The sequence below is a fragment of the Buteo buteo genome, chromosome 23 (assembly GCF_964188355.1).
Source record: "Buteo buteo chromosome 23, bButBut1.hap1.1, whole genome shotgun sequence".
In the NCBI taxonomy this organism is placed as follows: domain Eukaryota; kingdom Metazoa; phylum Chordata; class Aves; order Accipitriformes; family Accipitridae; genus Buteo; species Buteo buteo.
The window spans coordinates 21,520,368-21,543,313 of record NC_134193.1 but is presented as its reverse complement, the minus strand read 5'-3'; the positions used below and the strand labels follow the sequence as shown (position 1 = coordinate 21,543,313).

The window sequence follows — 22,946 nt, the reverse complement described above, 5'->3', positions numbered from 1 at the left end:
GATGCTTTGGAACTCCTTATTTAAATCCTGAAGAGATTTCTAATATATATTTTATCACAGATGCTAAATTGTTCTCAAACTGTAAAGATTTTCTTTCCATAATAACTTTATAAATGGCTTTATAGAAGTTTAGATGGCTGCTAGGAGCTTTTTGAGGAACTTCTGTAAGAAATAGGGTACTTGTAATCCATTTGGAGGAGAGAAGCTGGAGAGGACATAAAATGGAAAGATAAAACCTGAGGTTGAACTGTTTGTTTATGTGCAGAGCTAGGGTGCAGCAGCGTGATCTGTGGCACCTGCTTCACTTTACAAAGTTGGTTTTGGGCTGCCCACTCACAAGATACTAATATTTCTGTGCACCTGATACTTTTTTAACAAAATTTTTACGGACTTGGGGTAGACAGTATATTCTGTGTTGTTCCTAACTTCAGAGTTAAACGCTACAAATTTATTTTCTGGAGGACTGAGTGGCAGTAAATATTACCTGTGTTTATTCATAATGTCCTAAATACCTAATACCACAGACATATATGCTCCTCGTCAGGAGGAGTAATGCTTTCTCATTCTCTAGTTTTCATAAAATTTTATTTCAAGATTTTTGTTATTTAAATCCAGTGGGAGAATTTTGAAATCTCATTGCACAAATACTCCAGTTCTCAACTCCTGCTCTTACAGCAAAATAGCAACGGATCACCAGAGGCGTGAAATTAAAACTTCTTACGTGTACTTCTCTTACCCTTCAGTGCACCTGTGGAGTGTCTGTCAGCAGCCATGCTCTATGTTTTACTCAGTAACATAGAGAGCAAGGGGGACTTCACACTTAATTTCATTGTTCTTAAGGTTAAGTTTTATGTTCAGAGTGCCCAGTGCCATTCCAGTGAGTGTTTCTGAATTACTGATTTAAGTTAGCCTCACAGATTATGTTGGTAATGAGCCATACTTACTGGTTAATTTTTTCTTTTCTGTTTCCTGAGATTTTACTGTTTTGCATATCTGTCTTGCACTTGGTATTCTGTCCTACAAATTGACTTGTTTCATATGCTCTTCTTCCTCTCTTGAATATCTGCACTGTATTAATCAGCATTCTCCTTCCTGCTCTGCATCCCCCAACAGCAACTGCTTTTGCCTTTACTTCATCTTTCTTTGTTTACTGTCTCCCTCAATATCCTTTCTCCTCCATCCATTAGTTCAGTCAATATTTTTCATTTAGTCTGTTGCTTCCTCTTCTGGCTGCTTTGTACTCTTAATAAAGAGGAGACCTAATAAGGAATTTTGTGATGCTTGACTGTATCATCTAGGTGGCCAATAATTCATTCTCTGTAAACAAGTCACTGTAATGTATTTCTGTATATTTTTCAGCTTATAAACAGGTTAATAAGTATGAAGGTGATGCTACCTTTTGTCAAGAAAGTGCTTTCTCTTATCAATGTATATGTATCAAATCAGTTTTCTCTTTTTTTTTTCTTCTTCCTTTCTTTATTTTTCTCTCACCCACCCTGCCCTGCCCCGAAGGTGGAAAGAGTAATCAAAGGGGAACCAATATTAGCTATGACTCTTAACTAGTACTGTTTACATTGTGGAAAATATGAAGGTGAAAGTCTTCCAGGATGGGAGCAAGACAAACTGTTGCCTTCAAGCTAGCAGACTTTAGTAGACACAGGGAATCAGTAGGCAAGATCTCATCTAGAATTGAAGAAAAAATAAGCAACATTAAGAAGAGAAATCCAAGGAAAACTCTTTTATTCAAGTTACATATAATTTTGAAAGGTCTCCCTTTCAAATGTTTAGAAAAATAGCACTAACGTGTTTGTTCAAACAACTATCATTCATGGCCAAAGAGCCTTGGAAATAGTTGCACTGTTACAGCAGGACCAGCAGAGGGAACACAGATGTTGTTTCTTGTAGGATCCATAAAAATAATGAGGAAAAAATCTTAGAAGTAGTAATGAAATGCATATATTTTAAATGCTGATGTTTCAGGGGCTGGTATTCTACTCTCATCCCTTGTATAATACTTTTCAAGGTGATTGCCTCTTCAGCTGTGATATAGTATATTTGATCCTTCTTCCTCACCATTTATTTTACATTTTTTCCCATTGCTGCTTTTTTTTTGTTTCTGTTCTTCTCTGTGACTGGTGCTGGATGTGTTGGCTTGAATATTTTGTTGGGCAGGAGACATTATAATAGGCTTTTTAAAGTGGGCTCCTTTTTATCGGTAACTTTTTCTATCCAATGGATAGCATTATTACAGTGTCATATAGGCTTTTGTTTTGGTTTGTTTTTTGCTTTAAGTTGTGCATTCTGAAATCTCCTTGCTGTAGTTACCCTGACTTGCTGAAGAGCTTTGTTTCAGTAATAGTTGATTATTGCAGTGTGCTCCCTGATAATTTGTGGAAGAAAGACATAATGCACCGTGTGATTACAGAGTTGTCTACATGGTAGTAGTTCATGTTAGTAGACTAACATATGGTAAATGCCATTATAAGACAAAAAAAAAAAAAGAATACTCTAAACATGCCTAATATTGGTGAGCAGTTTATTCTATGGCACTGATACATGAGAAAGAGGTGAAAGAGTCCAAGAGAAACCAATTTGTCTATTGAGATTCTGTTATTGGAAGCAAATGACAGACACCCCCCCCTCCCTTTTTTTTTTCAGCTGTGGAAAGTTTGAGTAAATTAAATTATCAACCATGATAGTCCTATCTGGGGTAACGCACAGGGGTGGACTTTTTAAAAAGCATGGCAGAATTTTAATGTGCATGCCAGTGAAGCAATTACTCCCATCACTAGATTGGACTATCTGATTTAGTGTGTCAGGTTCTTTAAATGAACATGATATGCCAAATGAAATAATGGGCACAAATTGAGCTTGCATCCTGAGTTTATTCATCACTTAATAAATTATTTCTTTGGCTAGCTTTCAATTACCAGGAGAATGGAAGAAGCAGATGTCTCGGGCATCAAATATCCCAGCATTAAGCGTTTCATTTGTCTCACTGTTCAGTAGCTGCATGGAGGCATAGAAATAGTTTGAAATTTTACGCTGGGATAAGCTGACTAGAAAACAAGAGTCATTTAACTTGTCATTAAACATGATGGAACAGACTGATGTGACCCATGAGACAATTTATATTATTGGCTTCTAATCAAAAGGTAGAAATGACCTGTCAGACAAATTTGACTATGATGGGTTATTAATTGTGTCAAAGTTATGGAAACAATTCTATTCACTTTGTGGCTCCTTGTTTATTTGTTCTGACAAATGCCCCCAACTCTGAATAAAAAAAAAAAAAGATTTAAAATAAATTGTTCAAACAGTTAGTGAATTGAATGCAACCTGAAAGTTGTTTGCCGTGACTGATCCTAGGACCAGGCTCTTGGGTTTTCTGCACAGGATGGACACACAGCAGCAAGGATGGCTCCAGTCACGCTTACAACCTCCGTCCCCCTGGGGCTGCGACCTCCCCAAGTCCCCGGGCTGTGAGCACCTTGGCTTTGGCATGGGTTAGTGCAGATCTGAGGCTATTCCAGCGGATGCCAGGTAGCCGTAGACAGAAGTTATTATGAGAACAGAGGACTGCTTCAAGCATCCACCTTTCTTCTCAGCTAGTCCCCTGCACCAGGAGCTGGTGGAAAGGTCTCTTTTACCAGAATAAGATTAATTCATACCTGCCTGGCACTGCCAGAGAGAATCAAGTAATCAAACTTGTTTGTTCCTCTCCAAACACTATTCTTATGTAAAAGCAGAGTATCCTTCCCAGCTCATTCAGGAGGTGAGTTTGATCCCATTGTTGGATAAATCCCAATAATCTTGATTTGTCAGGAGTAGGGAAGTTGCCATGCTATCTGGATTGCTCATGCAGGGGTGCAATGCTTCCATTTTCCAGTCCAGAGGTGCTCACTCTTTATCTGTTGTGAAATGATTTCTGTGCAGTGTTTGTAAAGCGCTTTGATATCCTCTGTAGATGAAAGGTGTTATATAAATGCAAATTTCATTCCTTTCATTTCAATTTCATTTAATAAATAAATAAATTGTTCAGGTTTTAGTGGGAAGGACGTTCTGAGACCTACTACTGCATCTGTATTCTGGATATACCTGTGGAGAGAGGTTAAGGCCACAGATTGTCTTTCAGAGCCTAACAGAATTAATTTTCACTTGTACAAAAACAGATTTTTGCAGGCTGAATAATAATTAAATAAGTGAAGAATCCGCTGGCTCTGTTAAATTGGGTATCTCATCCCTATGAGTAAGGAAACAGAAAGGATGCATTGCTCAATTAGCATTTTAAATTAATTTTTCAAGGCTATTTACTGAGGAAACTGAAATTTTAATTAAAATAGCAAATAAAGTAATTCACTCAAAAGCTTTATGAGATTCTTTTTTCTGTCATATTGAAAAAAAATCCAGTGCTTAAAGAAAAGTTTTAAAGCAGGAAAAATTATATTTGGAGTAAAGAACAAGTAGTTTCTGCAAAATACTGTGGTTCTTTCAATAAGTAAATGGTATTGAAGTCAATGGGTGATGAGGGTGGTAGATATTTCATAATTGATACTGCTAATTCATGGGGCTTTTGTTCCTACTGCTGGAAGCTTGCTTTTTTTAAACCATTTTACTACTGTTAGAAACTGTTGCTATCAGTAATTGGCAGCACTGTTTCAGAGCTCTTCAGACTGTTCAAAAAAGGTTGATCTTTTTGGTAATAGATAACTATACAGTCTTCCAATTTATGGTGAAATCTTGTGTGAATGGGAAAAGAAGCTCTTAAGTTGTTGGAATACTTAATATTGTTGAAATAATTGCCTTGGTCCTTAATAGTTGAAACATATATGCTCAACAAATGATTAATTAAATTATAAGCTTTTCTTTTAAATTCAGGCTATTGGTACCAGAAAGGAATTAATACTGTATAAATTAGTACACATAACTGAATATATACAAATATTAATTTTAAATTTATTGCAGCTTGGACACCAATGTAAATCAGCTTGCTCAGAAAGTGCTTTGCAGTTACACCTTACTATTAATTTACTAATTATTACTATATTACTAACTACTAACTACTGTATTCCCTAAAATAAAGTTCTAGGGAGTAGAAATGTTTCCTGCTCATGCTAGACTGGGAGCACATGGAGATGCCACATGGTTGGGGGTAAAGGGCCACTGTGTGTATCGATGCAATCTGGGAAAGGCATTTGGGTTACCAAACTGCGGAGGGGGAGCACAAATATAAGCCATGAGACTGTTGGCGTTAAGTGGTGATCTTTTTAAGAATAGGAGTTGATTTAGTAACTGCCAGTAAAGCCAATTCGTCCATGACCTCTAGTGCTTTTTTTTTCCTTGATGGTTGCTTATCACTCCTTAAACTGGGGAGGAAAAAAAACCCAAACCAAAACATTGTCAGCATTTATTTACTTCCCAGCTGTAGCACTTGCTATTGCTGTGCCTTCATGTGCCAGAATTAAGTGCTTCTTAATGAAATTTTATTCCCTGTAATAGTATTTTAAATTACAAATGAGTCATGCCTTAATTGTGGTTGATAACAAGCTTGGAGTTTCTCAGTACAGATCATGCCTCTCAGTCATTTGTTTTTAGTTTCTAGAAACCTTTCACGGTTTGTTAATGTCTTGAACTGATCAAAATATTCTTAGTTCTGCAACCAAAATATAGAGCATGGGGTTTTTTGATAGTCAGAAGACTGTTCTTGAATGGTTTATGCTTAATATGAGCCTTTAGAAAAGTAAGGAATGAATGGGTATTGCCAGTTTGCTTTAAAACTTGCCTCCTATCTTTTTTACAGTTTCCTTTTGGCAGACGCTTGCCGTGCGATATCTATTGGCATGGGGTATCATTTCATGATAATGATATATTCTCAGGTCAAGTCAACAAGTTTCCAGGTACCTTACTTCTGTTTCTAGTTTAAACAAATGCTTTAAGAACATGATTATTTTAACTGTTTCTGTGTTTTACTGTTTTTTGATGTGAATTATCTGCCTAATCAGCTGATAGTATTTTTAGCATATTACCATTTTTGGTAGGTGATTTCTGCTTAGGGAGTAAGAATATCAGAATGGGTGTCTCAAACAATTTCTGAACCAAAATTTGTTTTGGAGAGCAAGTGTTTTTGATGAAAAGAATACTTCATATGTATGAATTTAAGAAAAATAAGACTGTTAGGCTATAATTTAAGTGAAGTGTGCAATTATTGTGTGTTATCTAGCATTGATAACAGTGCTGTGTCTTTGGATTTGGTTTTGATTCAAAGTGGAAAGAATCTGTTTTGTTGGTTTTTTTTTTTTTTTTCATACTCTGGACTTTCTCAGGGAGAAGCTCAAAGCGAAGTTCCTCAAATGGATTTTTTTAATATTGAAGAGTTCGTGTCAGCCCTCATCTTATGATGACTCTTCTACTTTTTTAAGCTCCCTTTTTTTCTCGTTTAATCCCTGTTGAGATCTCTCTAAATAAGAGCTAAGAGCTTAGGTATTGACTTATCTAAGCCCTTTACTTCAGATTTATTGCTGCTGTTAGTATGCTGTGAGAATAAGAACCCTCAGATATCGAACTTCATGCTTTATTTACCCTGAATTTCTCCTGTCTGTGGGAAGTTCATGTTCAAGTATCAGATGGTATAGTTTTCTTGTGTTTTAAATCTGTGTTAGATGAATGTTACTCTCTCTGTATTCTGGCTTCTAGGTGGTAAGCAAGTGGCCTGCACAATAATCAAAGCCAGAGAGCCCTTCAGAACTAGGCCTGATTTCCAGGAACATTGCACTAACTTGATGCTGGGTATTACTAAATTCTTCCTCTTGAAGAAGAGGTCTTGATGCTTCTCTTAGTTACTTGTGAGAGATTCAAAGAATCTGAAAGGGTTAGTCCTCAGACTTAGAAACTTTTCCATAAAAATAGATTTTTAGTCATGTTCCTGATGGAAATAAGACTTCCGAAAACGTGTGTGTGTGTTCCCTGTCACTTTCTGTCCTCCTTGTATCTTTGGAATCTCCTGGCCAAAATCAACTGAGCTCGACAGCGGTTTGCAGTCACAGACTACTGAGTTCCCATAGGTTTTGTGGAAGTTTGCTGACCATGTAGCAAGGAAGCCCACAGATGATGTTCTCCCCAAGAAAGAAACTGCAGCATGAACTAAGCCGTAATACTTTAAAGCATATAAACAACATGGGAGTAACCCTGAATGCCCTGACCTTGGGAAAAGCTTCTACCAGAGCTCTCACAGATCTGGAAATGGCATGATCCAAGCATGAGATTCACAGCTGCAGGAAAGCAGCTAAGTTTGGCTTCTCACAAAATAACCTATTCTTTCTGACGTAGTTACTTAAATGAATGCAAAGTAAACACAAAGTGGTTGATTACATTTAAGTGACATTTTTACCTATTTCTGGAACAATGGCAGGCTAGGGCAATAATTTTGGATTCTAGCAAAGACAGTAGTTACTATTCAACTAATGTTTTCCCTCTGTTATTCTGAGCTGTATTTTTATAATTTTTTTTATTCTAATATGATACAGCAGTACATACAATATGAAATATGGCAGGGGAATGTTACAAATATTTTGTCAGATTTTAAATTTTAAAAGGTTTTCAGCTTTATTGAAAGCAATGACTAGAGAGCCTACCAGTAGGGTGAGTAATGATATAACAATTTACTTTTAGGTTGAGCCTTCAGTGTGGATTTTTCATCACTTTTAGACACTGTCTGTTCTTTTCACAGGCATGACAGAGATGGTACGTAAAATTACACTGAGTCGGGCAGTGCGAACAATGCAAGATCTATTTCCCCTTGAATATAACTTCTATCCTCGATCCTGGATTCTGCCAGAAGAATTTCCCCTCTTTGTGGCTGAGGTAGATTACTTTTTCTCTCACAGTAGTGTAACTTCTTGGATATTGTTGCCATGTCATTCTTAAGTTTTTTTTATACCTACCAGATTATTTAAAATGACACTTGGGTTCTGTGGATGACATCTTTTTCAATTTGCCTGAGACCAGACTTTTGTTTGTTATGTTCTAGAAAAAGCTTAAAAACAGTTATGCTTCTCTGCAATGCCAGAAGAGATGTCTGCAAATTAAACATGGTAGAACCATAAGCCCTTTCCCTGCATATTCTACTGAGTTTAAAAGGGCTGAGGAGGTTCCAGTACAGCAGTGTGTGGAGTGTGGTACTTCACTAGGTTCATTGGCACTGAAGTCTTTTTAGTCCATTCTGACTGTTTATCCAAATCTTTCAAAACAGCAGTTTGTACTGTGTGTTGTTAAATATAATCACATCTTCCTGAATAATTGTTTGATTGAATCTCTTGTCAGACTGTTGCTTTGTTTAAATATTCAGAGTGTAATAAAATACCATTCTTTTTTAGCTTTCTTGGAAAAAAGTGATGCTGTGTGTTGATGTTTGGTTCTATTATTACAAATATTTTTTTAAATATTGTATGTGTTTGTTTTAACTCTGACTCGCCCAGTACATTCTTGTATTTTACAGTATCCTCTGCTTGGAAAAGTGACAGAAAAAGTATGGACTTTAAGAGACTTCTATACTGTGTGTTACTTTTTGGATAATTACCATATCCACAATCCAGTTAAATCTATGAACATCTTTTAAAATACACTCTTCACGTGTGCTGGGTCACTGCCATGGCACTGCTAGTAACAGTAAAAATGAGTAAAATCCCAACAGTACTTCAGCCTTATTGCTTTAGTTGCAAGACCAGTTTGTAAAAGGAGTGTAAATTATCCAGTCGATTTAGCAATGACAGGTAGATAAGTGCAAATAACTTGGAAGTAAACTTTCAAAATGGTGCACTGGAGTTCTAGCGATGACTCTTTCGGGAATCGTGCCCGTCGCGGTTACAAGGCACTGATTAACTGAGCAGCGCGTAGCAATGTGGTCTGTACATCAGGTTAAATGCACACACCCGCACGCTGTCAGCAGGTGGCACTGCAAATAAATACTTTTCTCTGGTTGAATGGTTACTGGAGTAAAAACGGTTTGTTTTTTGTTCCAAGAATAACAGATGTCCGGTAACACACTCCTAGGAGTTTCCTTTGCATATGTTCTTCCATCTGTGTTTGAGAATAGCATAGTTCTTGTTATCAAACATTATATTTTATGTTGTAAGAGTTTATGTTCTTCTTAACACAAGTTTGTAATGTAACCCCTCCAAAACAAGAAAAAATACAAAACAAAAAATTCCACATCCACTGTGAACCATAAATGGTTCAGAACACTTCTCAGTTGCAGTTTCATGAGTTCTGAGTAGGAGCTCTCCAGCCTTTTCTGTTGTTTTTCTTCATATGTGGTTTTGTTTGCTTTACAACCAAGGGAACCTAATGCTGCTGAAAATGTTGGCTCTCTGAGACTCAATATTCAGCCTATTCACAAACAAGTGCAATACAGCATTGGCGGTGCCTGCATGTTAGACATACCCCTATAGAAACTGGCATACACTTCAATATATGAATGCCATGTGTACATTTATCTGAGCAAAAGATGATTTAGCCATCTCCGGTATTTCTGGAAGTAAAGCTGGATTGTCATGGGCTGCAGCTCCTAAGTATGTAGCTCTAGGTGTGTCATGCTGAAACTCATTTTGCTGTACCTTCACTATTACTAGTATTCAAGTCCTTTAGAGCATAGTTAATTACCAAAAGTCACAAATTCAGTGTCAGTGTATGTATAGGTTAGACATGAGAAGATGGTTTGGTGCTGTTTGTAGTATAGAATTTTGTCGCAAAGGGCTGGACTGAGAAATGAACAGCTATGAGATTTTGCCTGTAATAGAAATGACTATTGAAAGAAGAAACTCCTTGAGAATGTAAATCCCACTGCCTCCTCTTGAAGTACTACAACATTTCAAAATAGTTTCTCTCTCAAGTACTCTTACTCTGCCTTACTTCTCTAGACATGATTATGAACTTTTATTATACATTTGTATCAATAACTAAATCAAATGCTGTCAGCTTTTCCCACTTTCCCCTATACCTAAATCCAGGTAGAAAACACTACAGCTAATCAAATATTAATCTTCTGTGCTTTAAAAGCCAGTAATTGATGAGAAAGCTGCACTCTTGAGTTTGTTGTGGGTGAGCTTCATATTGGGAAATGCCAACAAGATGGTAGTTCCCTTAGTGTCGTTTGTATTGAAATGAAATGGTGATAGGTATTTTTAACAAGGGCTTAAAAATTCATTTTACTAAGTAAATGTATGCTTAGCTACTTTCAGAATTCACTTATTTTTTTACCTTCTAAAACATTTTGTACTAACATATCACTGTAACAGAAGATTAATTACAGATAAGCAAATCTCGCAGGTGCTATGGTAATCACCCCTTCACTAACAGAGAAGAATCTGTTGGAATCTGTGTGCTAAGAACTTATTTCTAATAGGAAATTCCAATTTCTAAAAAGTAACTAGCTTAGGATTCAAACCAGGACCTTGATTGCTCTCATACTACCTTTTTTGTGTTGTCTGTGAGGATGATGAATAGGCCTAGTATGATTAATTTTTAATAAGAATCTAATTTGGACAGTCTCATTTCTAGCACAGCGTATTTTTGGTGGTTTAATCAGGTTTTCAGCGTTTGAATACCTCTTAGGCATAGACATGAATTTTGTAGTCTTTGTGCTGTCAAATCTTATAGCCCATTACATGCTTTTTTTTCAGAACACTATATTAATTCAGCCTGTGTTTCCTCATGAAAGGCAAACCTGCAACTGGATCAGATTTTCATGCCTTTAGACATCATACTCTCCTCTTGCTGTTGACTGTAAACAGTTAACATGTTTTTAAAGATAATTTCCTTCTGTCAAGCTAAGTACAAAGAAATACTTCATTTCATATGAACTCATTTTCCTACATGACTGAATCTCTAAGTCTGGACAAGCTTCCTCATAATGAGAATTTGAAAGAATATAGTTGAGGGGATTGTGGAGAATTTGAAGATGACTGGCAGGAATTTCCGTGAAGATCAAGAAACCATCTGCTTCAAGGCAGTCAATCTGCTGAAAAACAGACTGACTCTGGATTACCGTTCCCCCTTTCCCCACCATCCTATCTTCATCTGCCATATATAAGTTTTGATGGACTAGAAGGCCTGAATAATATCCAGGTCTTCTAGTCCATCAAAAAATGGACTAGAAAATGATGGAGAAAATTATTTCTTTTCCAGATAAATGGAAAGAGTTAAGTATGAGATCTGTGAGAGTAATGATTGTTAAAATGCAGTACTTCAAAAGCAGGTTGCTGTTGCATCTTTAACAGTAGTCCCCAGAAAGCATTACCTTTTTTGAAAAGGTGCTGCTGTAGCAGAGCAGAAGTAGCCTGAGGCGTGAACAACAGGCATGGGAATGGGAGGCAGATTGCCCCAGCTGATTTCATAGAGGTTCTTTATTACTTTCTGCCCTAATAGACCATGATTGTTGCTTCGTATGTACAACTAGAGTCATAGTAGGGTATGTTTAGTCATAGACTTTTAAGATTAACCAGGTAGCTTTCTGGGATGCTAAGTTTAACAATGGTGAACCAGAGAAACTCCTTTAGTATGCAGAGTAATGTCACGTCAGGGGAAGATTATTCATTAGTGGTAGAAAGACTAAGGCATAAATCCTGCCTTCCTTCTTTGTACATCTAGGCCTGCTGATCTACTTGGACCTATTTATCCACATGCTGTTTATGTAAGCCTGATCTCCATTGTGGCGTTTTATCCCTCAAAGTGACCTATTTTGAAGAAGGATCTTTCATTGAGTTAGTGTGACACTTGTCCACGAGAAAAATCCTAGTCTAAATAATTAATCTTGAATTTCTGCAGTAGCTAGTAGGACGGCTTTTAGCAATGTGGTTCTCAATGAAGTAAATGACTGGACAGGATGGAGCCAGAAGTCCTCAGGCCTTGGGAACATTGCTGCTAGCAGAGCTGCGCTTCCCGTCTGGATCAGCAGCCTAATGTAGTTGCAGGAGAGGGTGTTGTCCAAAAATCACGATGATCTGACCAGCGCTCAGCCTTTTCCTGTGCGTTAATTTTTTTCTCTTTCATTCTAGAGTGCCATGGCTGATGGTGGCAATTGATTGTTTTTTCTTTGTTAGCTTGTATCCTCAGGCATCTTAAAGTCAATCTTCAGTTGTTGCTGGTGAGCTGCAGGCCTGTGTAAAACCAGATCGCTGACTTTGTTCAGCATGGTGCTGGCTGAATGGAGAGAATAGCAGCTGCAGGTCTGGTGCCATAAAACATGTGAATGCAAGGAAAGAGTAGTCTGTACTGTGACATCCCTCCGTTTTGAAAAGAAGAGATTTTAAGTGCTTTATTCTTCCAAATCCCGTGAGTAGCTGATAAACGTGCTAGTCTTCATCCTGCGTTTTCTTTAGCTGCATTCTTTGTTAGGACTCCCTGGGCCAGTGCTGTTAGGAGTTTCATGAGCTACAGTCCTTCAGCATCTATTCATTGAAACCTGGATTTTTATAGTTGCATTTTGATAAATTACAATTTGTGCTCTAACATTTGCTTTCCTTCTAAATATTTGTGAATGTAGTGCTACTATATTTACACCTGTAGGGACTTACGCTGTTCTCTGGGTGTAGATATAGAGCTGGGGGGAGCTACAGAGGCTTCCTTACTAGGGTCCTGTTGTTTTACCATGAACTTAAAAGGCTACCCAAGAAGGTAATGCATCAGTTCATTTTCCACTGCTTGCTCAGTCCTTGACCTCCAAACCAGTTGCCAATTAATACCAGTTCCCTTCGGTTCTCTTTCTGTTCTTGGTGTGTGCCAGTTGCATCGCTACATTCACATTCCACTTGCCAAACAGCTTCCGATAGCAGTGAGCGCCACTGGTGCTGATGGGATTTGGAGAGATGGCAGACAGGTCTTCAGTCATCCTGTACCTCAGGTAGCTGCTTTTTTCCTCCGGTGCTTCTGAAAGCTGAGACACATTAACTCACAGGCTTAAACATGCTCATATTCTTTCCTTGCTGCATGTTGTAAAACATGCCATATTTTATGAATAGTTTTTAAAATTCATCTAAGATGACTCTAAATCCTTTCTGACTTCCTTTCTTTCTCAATTTCACTTCTACTAATTGAGGCATCAAAATCTCTGCAGTTCTTATTTTTGCTATACAAGTAATAAAATAACTAAAATTTATTTAGGCAGTGGGAGATATGCGTGTAACATGAAAGATCTGATATTCAGCAGATGTGTCAGGCCCTTACAGTGACCTAGTTACTGTCTTCATGATTTTTTTCATCCTCAAATAAAATGCATTGAAGCTTGCAAAGTTTAGGTTTGCTTCTTGGGAATGTGAACTTTGTAGGCAATTTAGATGGTGTAATTGCTCTTTTCTCTGATGTAAAAAGATACCCTAATTATATTGATTTTTTTTTTTTTTTTTTTTTTGCGTAAGAGATTTTTGAGTGAATATATGCTGTTTACAAAAGTGCAGATTTGAATCCAGTGGTTAGTTATTGGTGCCATGTTTAATTCTGACTCACTGTATCCAGCTGGGAATGACATTAGCCTCCAAACGTTCCCTGCTAAATGAATGTATCAATTTAACATGTTCAAAGACCAAAACAACCTTATTACAATAATCATGTTTTGGATTGCCAACTATTAACATGCTGTTCCAGGTGGGATTATTTAAGTTTCTCACAGATAAGATAATTGATTCTTTAGGAAAGAAAAATGGCCATTTCCCTCTTCTTTTTCCCAAAATTTTTTTTGGTTTTACTTCTTATGTAACTCCCATTAGTTTGTTAAAGCCAAAAAATTCAAAGATATTTATAGTTGCTTCCAAGAAGCTAGTTTCTATAAAAGGCTGTTGTCTGTTATATTGCCAAGCCCTGTTTATGCCCCAGAAATCAAGCTGCTGATGTCAGTATGAAGAAATGACAGTGGGGTCAGTATGAAGAAATGACAGTGGGATTGAGCAAAAAGTTCAGATTCAACTGCCTTTTGAATTTGAGACATTTGGATCTAGATCTGAGTTGTAGATCTTTTTCTTTTTTTCCTTTTTATTCTTCTCTCCTGGTGTGTGAGGATGCAGACCCCTCTCTATAATCCTATAATTCTCTATAATTTAGTTTTGTGCTTCATCTTACTAAGGCCACATCAGTGATTCTGTAGGACAGTTAGGGTCTGACAAATCATGGGTACTTCCCCATCACTGTTATCATAATTTCTGTTTGTGGTAAGCCATTTCCCTTATACACCCCAAGAATCTAGGGCACAGTGTGGAAAAAACCTCAAGGTATGGCTTATACTGTACTCATGGATATCTACAAAGCAGTGAGAGAACTGGATACATGAGTATCAAGGTCCAAGCTGCTGTAAACAGTACAGAAATAGGTCATATAGTCCTCCAATGACATTCTTACAAAGTATTGAAGTTGACTTTAACAAACAGAGATCTTTCATGGCAAGGCACTACAATGGAAAGAAACTGATACTGAAAGGTACTGATTTGGTAACCTTCTCCCCTGCCCCCTTTCTCCTTTTTTTTGCTGTTTCTGTGTCTTCATGATCTTTATATACATGCTCACAGCGTGTTAGTAGCTGTCAAAACTTCTTACCTGCTATTTCCTTTCTAGTGGGGGCATCTCCCATCACCCCATACATAGTAAGTTCAATTGTCAATATGTGTCTTTTGGAAAAAATGTTTTCTGGAATAATTCTATTAATTTAACTTGTTAGCAGTAAAGAGTATTTGACATAGCTTTTTAAGAAATCTGCCAACTGAAAGCATCTCTCTGTGAAAAAAGTGAAATGTATCTTGTGTAGTGACTTTTCTAAGCATTTTTGCATATTAAAATACATTATGCTGGTAGATGTTGGTGTTAGCTGTTTGCAAGCTCATACACTAGAGCGCACTGTGTTTCACACTGAACCAGCATAGCAGCAGTGAATGTCTGAACACAGATTGAACATCTGCACTAGCTTGAGGAAATAACAGACCAGGCATGGAGTGCTTTGTAGATTCGTCCAAATGATTTGATACAAAACACCATCAAATTCTCCACCATCTTCCCTCCCTTTCCTGATTTCACACTAGGTACCTCTAAAGAAAGCATCTGAATTGTCATGTGCTATGAACAGATCTTCCTAATACAAATCAAAGCCACTGAGAAGAGTTGTTGAAATCACGATAGAATTTGCTTTATCTTGCATTTGATAGAAAGGTACTAATTGCATGTCAGTGAGGTGAATTGTGGTATAATTTAGAAAACCCTTCATTTTGGGGAATGGTGGTAGGTAGCAACTAAGGCATAAACTCTATGCTTTGTTTAGTAAATTTGTGGTATTTGCTTATACCTGTACATGGCTCAATATTTCCTAGTTTTACTAACACTGGGTATCTGATTGTGAAGGATATTCAGTGGTGGGAAGAGGTATTACCAGTGCCACATTTTTACTTTATCTTTCCTTCTTCCCATGCTGTTTGTCTGCATTCATACCTCAATAAATAAGGTGCCTTTCCTTAGGTTAATGTTTATCTTTGTCAGTCGTTGTTCAAAATGGAGCATGCAAGTTTAACGTTGCTGTTTCATATATATTAGTGACTAATAAAATGGATGTCATGAGATATACAGCATTTCATTCTGTAAATTGGTACATAACATTATAAAGAAGTTCCTGAAATCATTTATACAATGGCCTGTTAAATAAAATGACCTTTTATCTGTACTAGTAATTTCCTACTCATGCTTTTCTGTTTGTCTTTGTGCTTGTCAGCACTGTTTATCTTCTACATTTTTGCATGGTGTTTACTACTATCGTGATCATGTTATTTTTATTTATTTTTGCTTATGAATGGAATTTGTTGGCTTTCATAGTATTAGCCCTTCTTCCCCCTGCAATTAGTGTCTTTCAGTGTAATTCTTTTCCTTCTAGGTTCGTATGATGAAAGACAGTGATCCATCCTGGAAGCCCACTTTTATTGTAAAACCTGATGGAGGGTGCCAGGGGGATGGAATCTACCTCATTAAAGACCCAAGTGACATCAGACTGACGGGAAGCATCCAGAGCCGGCCAGCTGTGGTCCAAGAATATATTTGCAAACCACTGCTTGTCGACAAACTGAAATTTGATATTCGTCTTTATGTCTTACTGAAATCTTTAGAACCCTTAGAGATTTATATAGCCAAAGATGGACTTTCTAGATTTTGTACAGAGCCCTATCAAGAACCCACTTTAAAAAATTTGCACCAGGTTTTTATGCACTTAACCAACTATTCACTAAATATCCATAGCGGGAATTTCATCCATTCTGACAATGTAAACACTGGCAGCAAGAGGACTTTTTCAAGCATTCTGTGCAGACTGTCTTCCAGAGGAGCTGATGTCAAAAAGCTGTGGTCAGATATAATTTCACTGGTGATTAAAACAATTATTGCACTGACACCAGAACTGAAAGTTTACTATCAGTCTGACATACCAGCAGGAAAGCCTGGGCCAACTTGCTTCCAGGTAGGTTGGAATTTCTGCTAGGAATGCAGTTATTTCTATGCGTGGATTCATCTTCTGGGTGTTTAATTGCTTTTCTAAAAGCTTTCCCTAGTTATGTTGCTGATCACTGGTTGGGTGTAGTGCATACACTGAATAGCATTGTGTGAGCTCAGAGCTTGGGTTCTCCTCACCCAAGTTTTACCTTACAAATCTCAGTCTCTTGACCTGTGTATGTCACTACTAGCCATAAACATATATGGAGAATTTTCAATGGGTATCAGTCGTTAGTAGCAGTATTCACTCCAGTTTCCATCTTCTAGATGTTGTAACAACGAAGCTTTGCAGCTTCCTAATGCCGCTATAATGGTGACAGTTTTAAGACCTGCTTGTCATAGGTGCTAAGATTCCATGTTGACAGATGGCAGCATTTAGAGATGTGTGTAGTGTGAAACTAGCCATTAGTATTGAAGGCAAATGGTTTCAGTAATTATTAAGCAATATAGCATGTTTCTCAGTTATTTCTCTTTTGTCCCTCAAATGTTTCTTCCTCCTGAATATTGACATGTGGATGACCATTGCATTCTCTAGAAGAACACTGTGAGTGGAACTGAAGTAACGCATTGCTTATTATGCACAGATTTTAGGCTTTGACATTCTCCTGATGAAAAACTTGAAGCCCATGTTACTAGAAGTAAATGCAAACCCCAGCATGAGGATAGAACATGAGCAAGAGGTAAGACCTCTCAACATGATCATGATACTGGAATAGAATTGTTTAGGTTTGGTTTTCTGGTCTTTTTTCCTTGTTTGAAAGATGAAAGCTGTCTGCTAATATGAAACCTCCAAGGTTCTCTGTAATTTTCTTCTTTGAAATGATTGCTAATCTTATACACTGGAAATATGACTTATTGGAATTGTGAAAGCTCTCCATCATCTTTGTCATAAATACATTTATTCATCATCCCCTGCAGTTGACTTGTATTTAGGGGATTGCTAATAATTTTTTTCATGTTTGCATACATAATATAAATGGTAACATTGGCAACAGTCCTTTTTTAATATTTCAATTTACTAGAGAAACTTGCCAAAAATTGTTGTAATATACTGAAAATGTTAAGGTGTTTGTGTATCCTTTAAGAAGTATTTTGTAATCTATCATTGTGTATTTGAAACATACATGACATGCATGAAGTTTGAGCAAATGTGGAATAAATAGTCATTAGTTCTATACTGAATAATTGTGCCCCCTTGTAATTTAAAGCTTTCTCCTGGAGTATTTGAAAATGTCCCAAGCCCTGTTGATGAAGAAGTGAAAGTAGCTGTTATCAGAGACACTCTTCGTCTAGTGGACCCTCAGAAAAAGAAGAGAAAAGATATCCAGTAAGTGTGTTGACTTTCTTTGTTTTTTTGCATCAGTGCCTTGCAATAATTATGAAAGTGAAATATTTTTCCCCAATTGCTAGTTTATCCAGGACAATGAGTTCCCAACTGTCTGTGTGACTCCTTTTGCATCCACAGTGTTAACTCTTTCAAAAAAGCTTGTAGGATATTAATTGGTGGCATGGTACAAAGAGTACTCAGATTTGTAGATCTGCCAGGGGAAGGTTATACTTCATGTTCAGTAGCAGCAAGTCCACCAAATGGTATTCTCACAGCTCAGCACTGACTACTTCATGTGCTGCTTTCTTACAGGAATGGTGGAAGTGTGGAAGGAGCCATGCAGGTGCTCTAGCTCAAGGAATTGAAAAGGTCCACAAACTGATAGTAAATCAGGCTTTATCAGTTCCCCTGAAATATCTTACCTTTGATTCAGAACTGGTGCAAACAGTTTAGTAACTCAGATTTATTTATTTGTATTTTGACTTGAGGCCTCTTTTTTTTTTTATTGAAAGCAATCATGAGATGTAAATTTGTGTATTAATTTGCTTGAAAGTCACAAATTACTCTGAATGATTTGCCCCATTGGAGCTGAAAAATATGAATATTGTATTTAGAAATTGCTTCCTTGATCTGTGATAATAAACATAGTTAAATCTATGATCTAGAAACGAGAGGAACTGCCTGAAGCAGCTTGCACAGAAATGCTTGTGGTGGGATCAGGCTGATGAAACATTTTGTTTTAAGCAGTTCCTTGGAGGCATGAAAGGGAGATTTTTGTGTGTGTGTCCCTAGGAATTCTTGCTTGTAGGCCTGCCTCCATACTAGAATATCGATTTTGTTCTTCTCTTGGCACTTAGTGGCAACCTTAAATATGTTATTCATGTTCTATAATGATTTCAAGTGCAAATTTGCTGTCCTTTTGTAGACAGTCCCATGAACGAGACATGACTGATAATACTTACAAGTTCTGTATTATTGTAATATTATTATAAGATCAAGCTATTCTTTCAGAGGTAGTGCCACACATAGAAGTTGCTGTGGTCAGTATACAGAATGTCTTGCAAAGAAACCTGTACTGTGTGTTGCCTGTACTTAACGTTCACCCTTAAGACTACTTCAGTGCATGGAGCTGAAAAAAGATCTTATTTTAACCTGTAATTATGTAACTAGTCATCTCTTTTTTTTTTTTTTTTTTTATACTCAAGTTATGTCAGGCATTCATTAACTACATATTAGAAATGGAAAAAAGGCAAATGATAATTAGGAATAAATTCATGGAGAACGCTGGTGTGTGTGGAACTCTCAACTGAGGATTCTTCTCTGATACATTTTGAGTACTAAATAATTTTTAACAGGATTAGTTGGTGATGAGATAAACCATTGGCTCTTCACAGCAAGAATTCATCAGTGATGCAGCTTTTTTTCAGAATAATCTGGTTAACAGAGCATCTTGTTGATGAATATCTGCATGTCTTCACCATAAGTCAATCCTGTTTCTTGCTGCAAAGGGAATATTCTGGTAACTTTTTGCGTGGATGTACAGGAACTCCTGTGTGACAACTGCCCAACTGTTCAGCTGAGATTTACCTCTTCTACTTCCAAGTACTTTTTATTAAACTGGGCACGGTGTGTGGAACCTCTTGAGACACATGATCTTACTGTAGGCATCAAGTAAAGGACCTTACCCTAGTCACCTATGGAGATTTACATCAAAGTAAAAGCATCTGAGAGAGGAACTGAGCACCAGTTGCTTTTGCCTTGTCTTCACTAGCAAAGGTTTTACAATGCTTCCCCTTTGTGTCATTCCTCTCGCTCATTTCAGTGCATCTCAACCAGTTCTGCCGTGTGCTCCCACGTTCCTTCTCCAAACCCTCCTACCAGTAACTGCAGAGAAATACCTCTGTTTGCAGGACAAAGGTATTAACTAAATAATTGACTGGAGATAGAAAGCTGGATAGTAGTTTACCTAGCCGTTGTAATAGTTTTGCTAGTCTGATTGTGTGTGGCAGCAGGGAAAGCAAAATTTGGCCTATTAAAAGAAAAAAAAAATCTGAAAGAATTCCTTTTCTGACAGCTAACCAGCAGCAAACATTACAGACTCTGGTTTTCATGCTAATTAAGTAATGGACATTAATCTAAGTAAAGTTTTAGTGATATATATAACACTGAGTTTGAACACACAGGGGAAATACTGCGAAGTCTGAGCTGCATCTCAGGTAAATATTCTGCTGTGGAGATGGATTTGATTTTGCTCTAATTATCTCCCCGATTAAAATGAATGAAGCATCTAAATGAAAGTGAGTTTTAGAAGTCATCCTGAAGTACTTCATTATCAGGCAAGATTAATAGAAATTTTTTTAGTTTAATTTTTCCTCATCTGTATGGAGTTTCAATTATTTTTTTCCTCCTTCCTTTCATGTGACTTATAATACTGAAATAAAAGTTAAGTTGAATAAGATCAGTTTATCATGCCATACATATCTCTTTTCCAATACAATTCCAGTCTTTACATGCACCAATCACTAGTAATTATCTTGGCATTGGCAATAATTAGTCATTGAAAATATACAGTGATACAAGTTCAAATGAACGTACTTAAATATACTTAGTGGCTTTTGTTGCACAGTATGACTGATCTTTTCTTAATTTTAAGAGTTTGTCCTGGCCATTTAAGTACTGAGGTATGTGCTTAATATTTTGTGTATATAACATGTTTTAAACAGAAACTTTAAATGCATGCATAGATATATATATTTTTACCACTGTTGTGGAAGATATCATTTTGAGGGAAGGCTTTGTGTTACTCTGTGATGCAAAGAACCTAAGTAATTAAAATAGAATAAAAAGTTACACAAGCACATGTGAGGCTTTTGGGAGGGATGAGCAGGGCGGGTACTGCACAGCGCCTGCTTTTCCCTGTGATGTTATGCAAGCCCTACCAGACAAATCCTGTATACCTTATACACAGAAGACCTATTCTACACATCAAGATCCTGAAGGCAGTAGGTATCCCTATAGAGATTAATGTCCCGCTTTGCTGCCTTAATTTCCTTGCTGCATCTGAATCCTCTGCTTTGGCGCAGTTGTGGTCAAAGTCTGATGACAGCGGAGTTTCCAAGTAACTATTAACAAAGAAATTTGGAGCCATGTACTGCTCTGCAGGGTGAAGATGTATGTCAGTGGCTTGGAGCCTCTCAAGAGGAGAATCTGAAAGGGCTCTGCGGGTTACTTTGTTAGGCTGTTTTCAAGCCATTCTGTAACCCAGAGGGTGAGTGGTGTCTGGCTTTGCCTGACCAAACAGAGCCTGAGTAGCCCTTTCTGAAATGAAAGAACGCAGCTAATCAACTACATGTTGTGTTTTACTTCCTTGCTCCTCTTCTTTAAAAAAAGAAAAATCCAGCTAAAACTGCGTGGTTATAAAAAGGTTTCTGATTTTTTTTTTTAATTTTTTATTTTTATTTTTCCTAATGAAATTTTAGAGCCTTTTTTGCCCTAGCTTTGGTTCCTAGACTAGCCCTCTTTTGAACTCAAGTTTCACTCATAATTAAGAAATTAAAACATTTAATAAAATACTATGGAAGATACTAACTCTCTGATTTTGTTTGTGTGGCAGTACTGTTCTCATGGATTTTAAGGCTTGAGTAGATCATTGCAATCATCCAGGCTGATGACATGCTGGAACAAACACAATCATTTGTGGCTGAGCTGTTTTCTTGGAGAGATGGAATTTTTAACTCCTCTGTAAATCTGTTAAATATTATTAAACAAAGCCTACTTTCTTCTAGCATTACTACAGAGTGAATTCGGGGGTAGTGATGGCCAGTAATCTTGATTTCTGTTCCGAACATCTGTCACTGCTAATTTCAGAATCATCGTGGTGGGTTTTCCAGCTTACGTTTTTTCAGCAGTGGTAGCTCTTTTGAGTTTATGATCTACTGAAGACCTTCAGTACTAGATTAGCCAGCTGGTCATCGTATCATCAGGAGGGAGCTTTCCTCCTTGAGTGAGAAATGTAATGTAAAAAAAGATGGGGAAGTGTAGGGGTTTTTACTTAACATATTCAAAGCACCGTGTAGAGCAGGAGTGGTGTATGTCCCTTTGTAGGACTAGGAAGCGATAGCACTATGCGTTTTTATCCAAGTCTGTAATAGGCAACATGGTCAGAAAGCTTGGGTATGCCCAACTTAGAGTGAAATCCTTGTCATGTAGTAGTGTAAGTTAAGGGGTTCGACTATGCTCCATAACGTTTCTACAAAGAAACTTGTATAAAGCTTGTATAGTATTAAATTTGCTCTGGATTTACTTCTTGCAGCAGAGGTGCTGTTCGCAGCCTACTGAAGGTGGGAGAAGACTTCAGCTAAAGGAAATTTGCACAGTTAAATGAATGGTCTAATGACACCGAACAACATTTAAAGTAAATCAACGTTACTTATGTAAACAGCAGTTTAATTAAGATAATCACTGATGCAGTGATTAAAAGGCTTTGCAAACTTCTACTTTTTTGTGCCTAATTTTGAATCTTGATAGTAGTAAAATGTTTTAGTTTCACTGTTTGTTTAATTATCAGATATTTATTCTTTTAAAAATTGCATTAGATTTGAGGAGCAAAAAGGAGTCTCAGTCTTGTATGCAAATATTGTATATTCTTCAGTGGATGTTAGAAGTAAACTACTTGACTGGTGGTATAATTGCAAGCCATGAGTATCATTTGGAGCTGGTGTGCTCTAAATGTCTTAGGAAGATCATTTATATCATCATCAATGCTAATGACCTGCTTTCCTGTCCTGTCAAAAATATTTGTGCCCTAGTTTATTAATGCTAATTAATCCAGAGATAATAAGAGACTTCTTTATATTTTTGTTGCTGCTGTTTATTCTGTGTCCCAGTATGATCTCTTGCATTTACATGCCTAGTTTCTTACATATTTCCAGACAGAAAATAAGCATTTTATTCTTTTGACAAAGAAAACACAGTACTATGACATGTGTTATTAGAAATATGAGTTGCTCATGGAAGAAAATCTGCTTTTTACTTGCTAGAGATGATGAAGGTGCAGCCCCCTAACTAATATAATGACTTTTATTCAGCACTGAAATAGCCATTGACAGAAGAAAGA

The 22,946-nt window shown here is 37.1% G+C and overlaps 1 protein-coding gene across 3 annotated transcripts in view; it reads left to right on the top strand.

The window, feature by feature from the left end:
• Window positions 1–22,946, top strand: part of TTLL11 (tubulin tyrosine ligase like 11) — a 53,469-nt gene that overhangs the window by 1,296 nt on the left and 29,227 nt on the right. For all 3 annotated transcript variants that reach the window (XM_075054910.1, XM_075054911.1, XM_075054909.1), the window contains exons 2-6: window positions 5,801–5,897; window positions 7,727–7,860; window positions 15,896–16,471; window positions 17,088–17,183; window positions 17,712–17,830. In XM_075054910.1, the coding sequence (XP_074911011.1) occupies window positions 5,801–5,897; window positions 7,727–7,860; window positions 15,896–16,471; window positions 17,088–17,183; window positions 17,712–17,830 (1,022 nt within the window). The remainder of the gene's footprint in view (window positions 1–5,800; window positions 5,898–7,726; window positions 7,861–15,895; window positions 16,472–17,087; window positions 17,184–17,711; window positions 17,831–22,946) is intronic.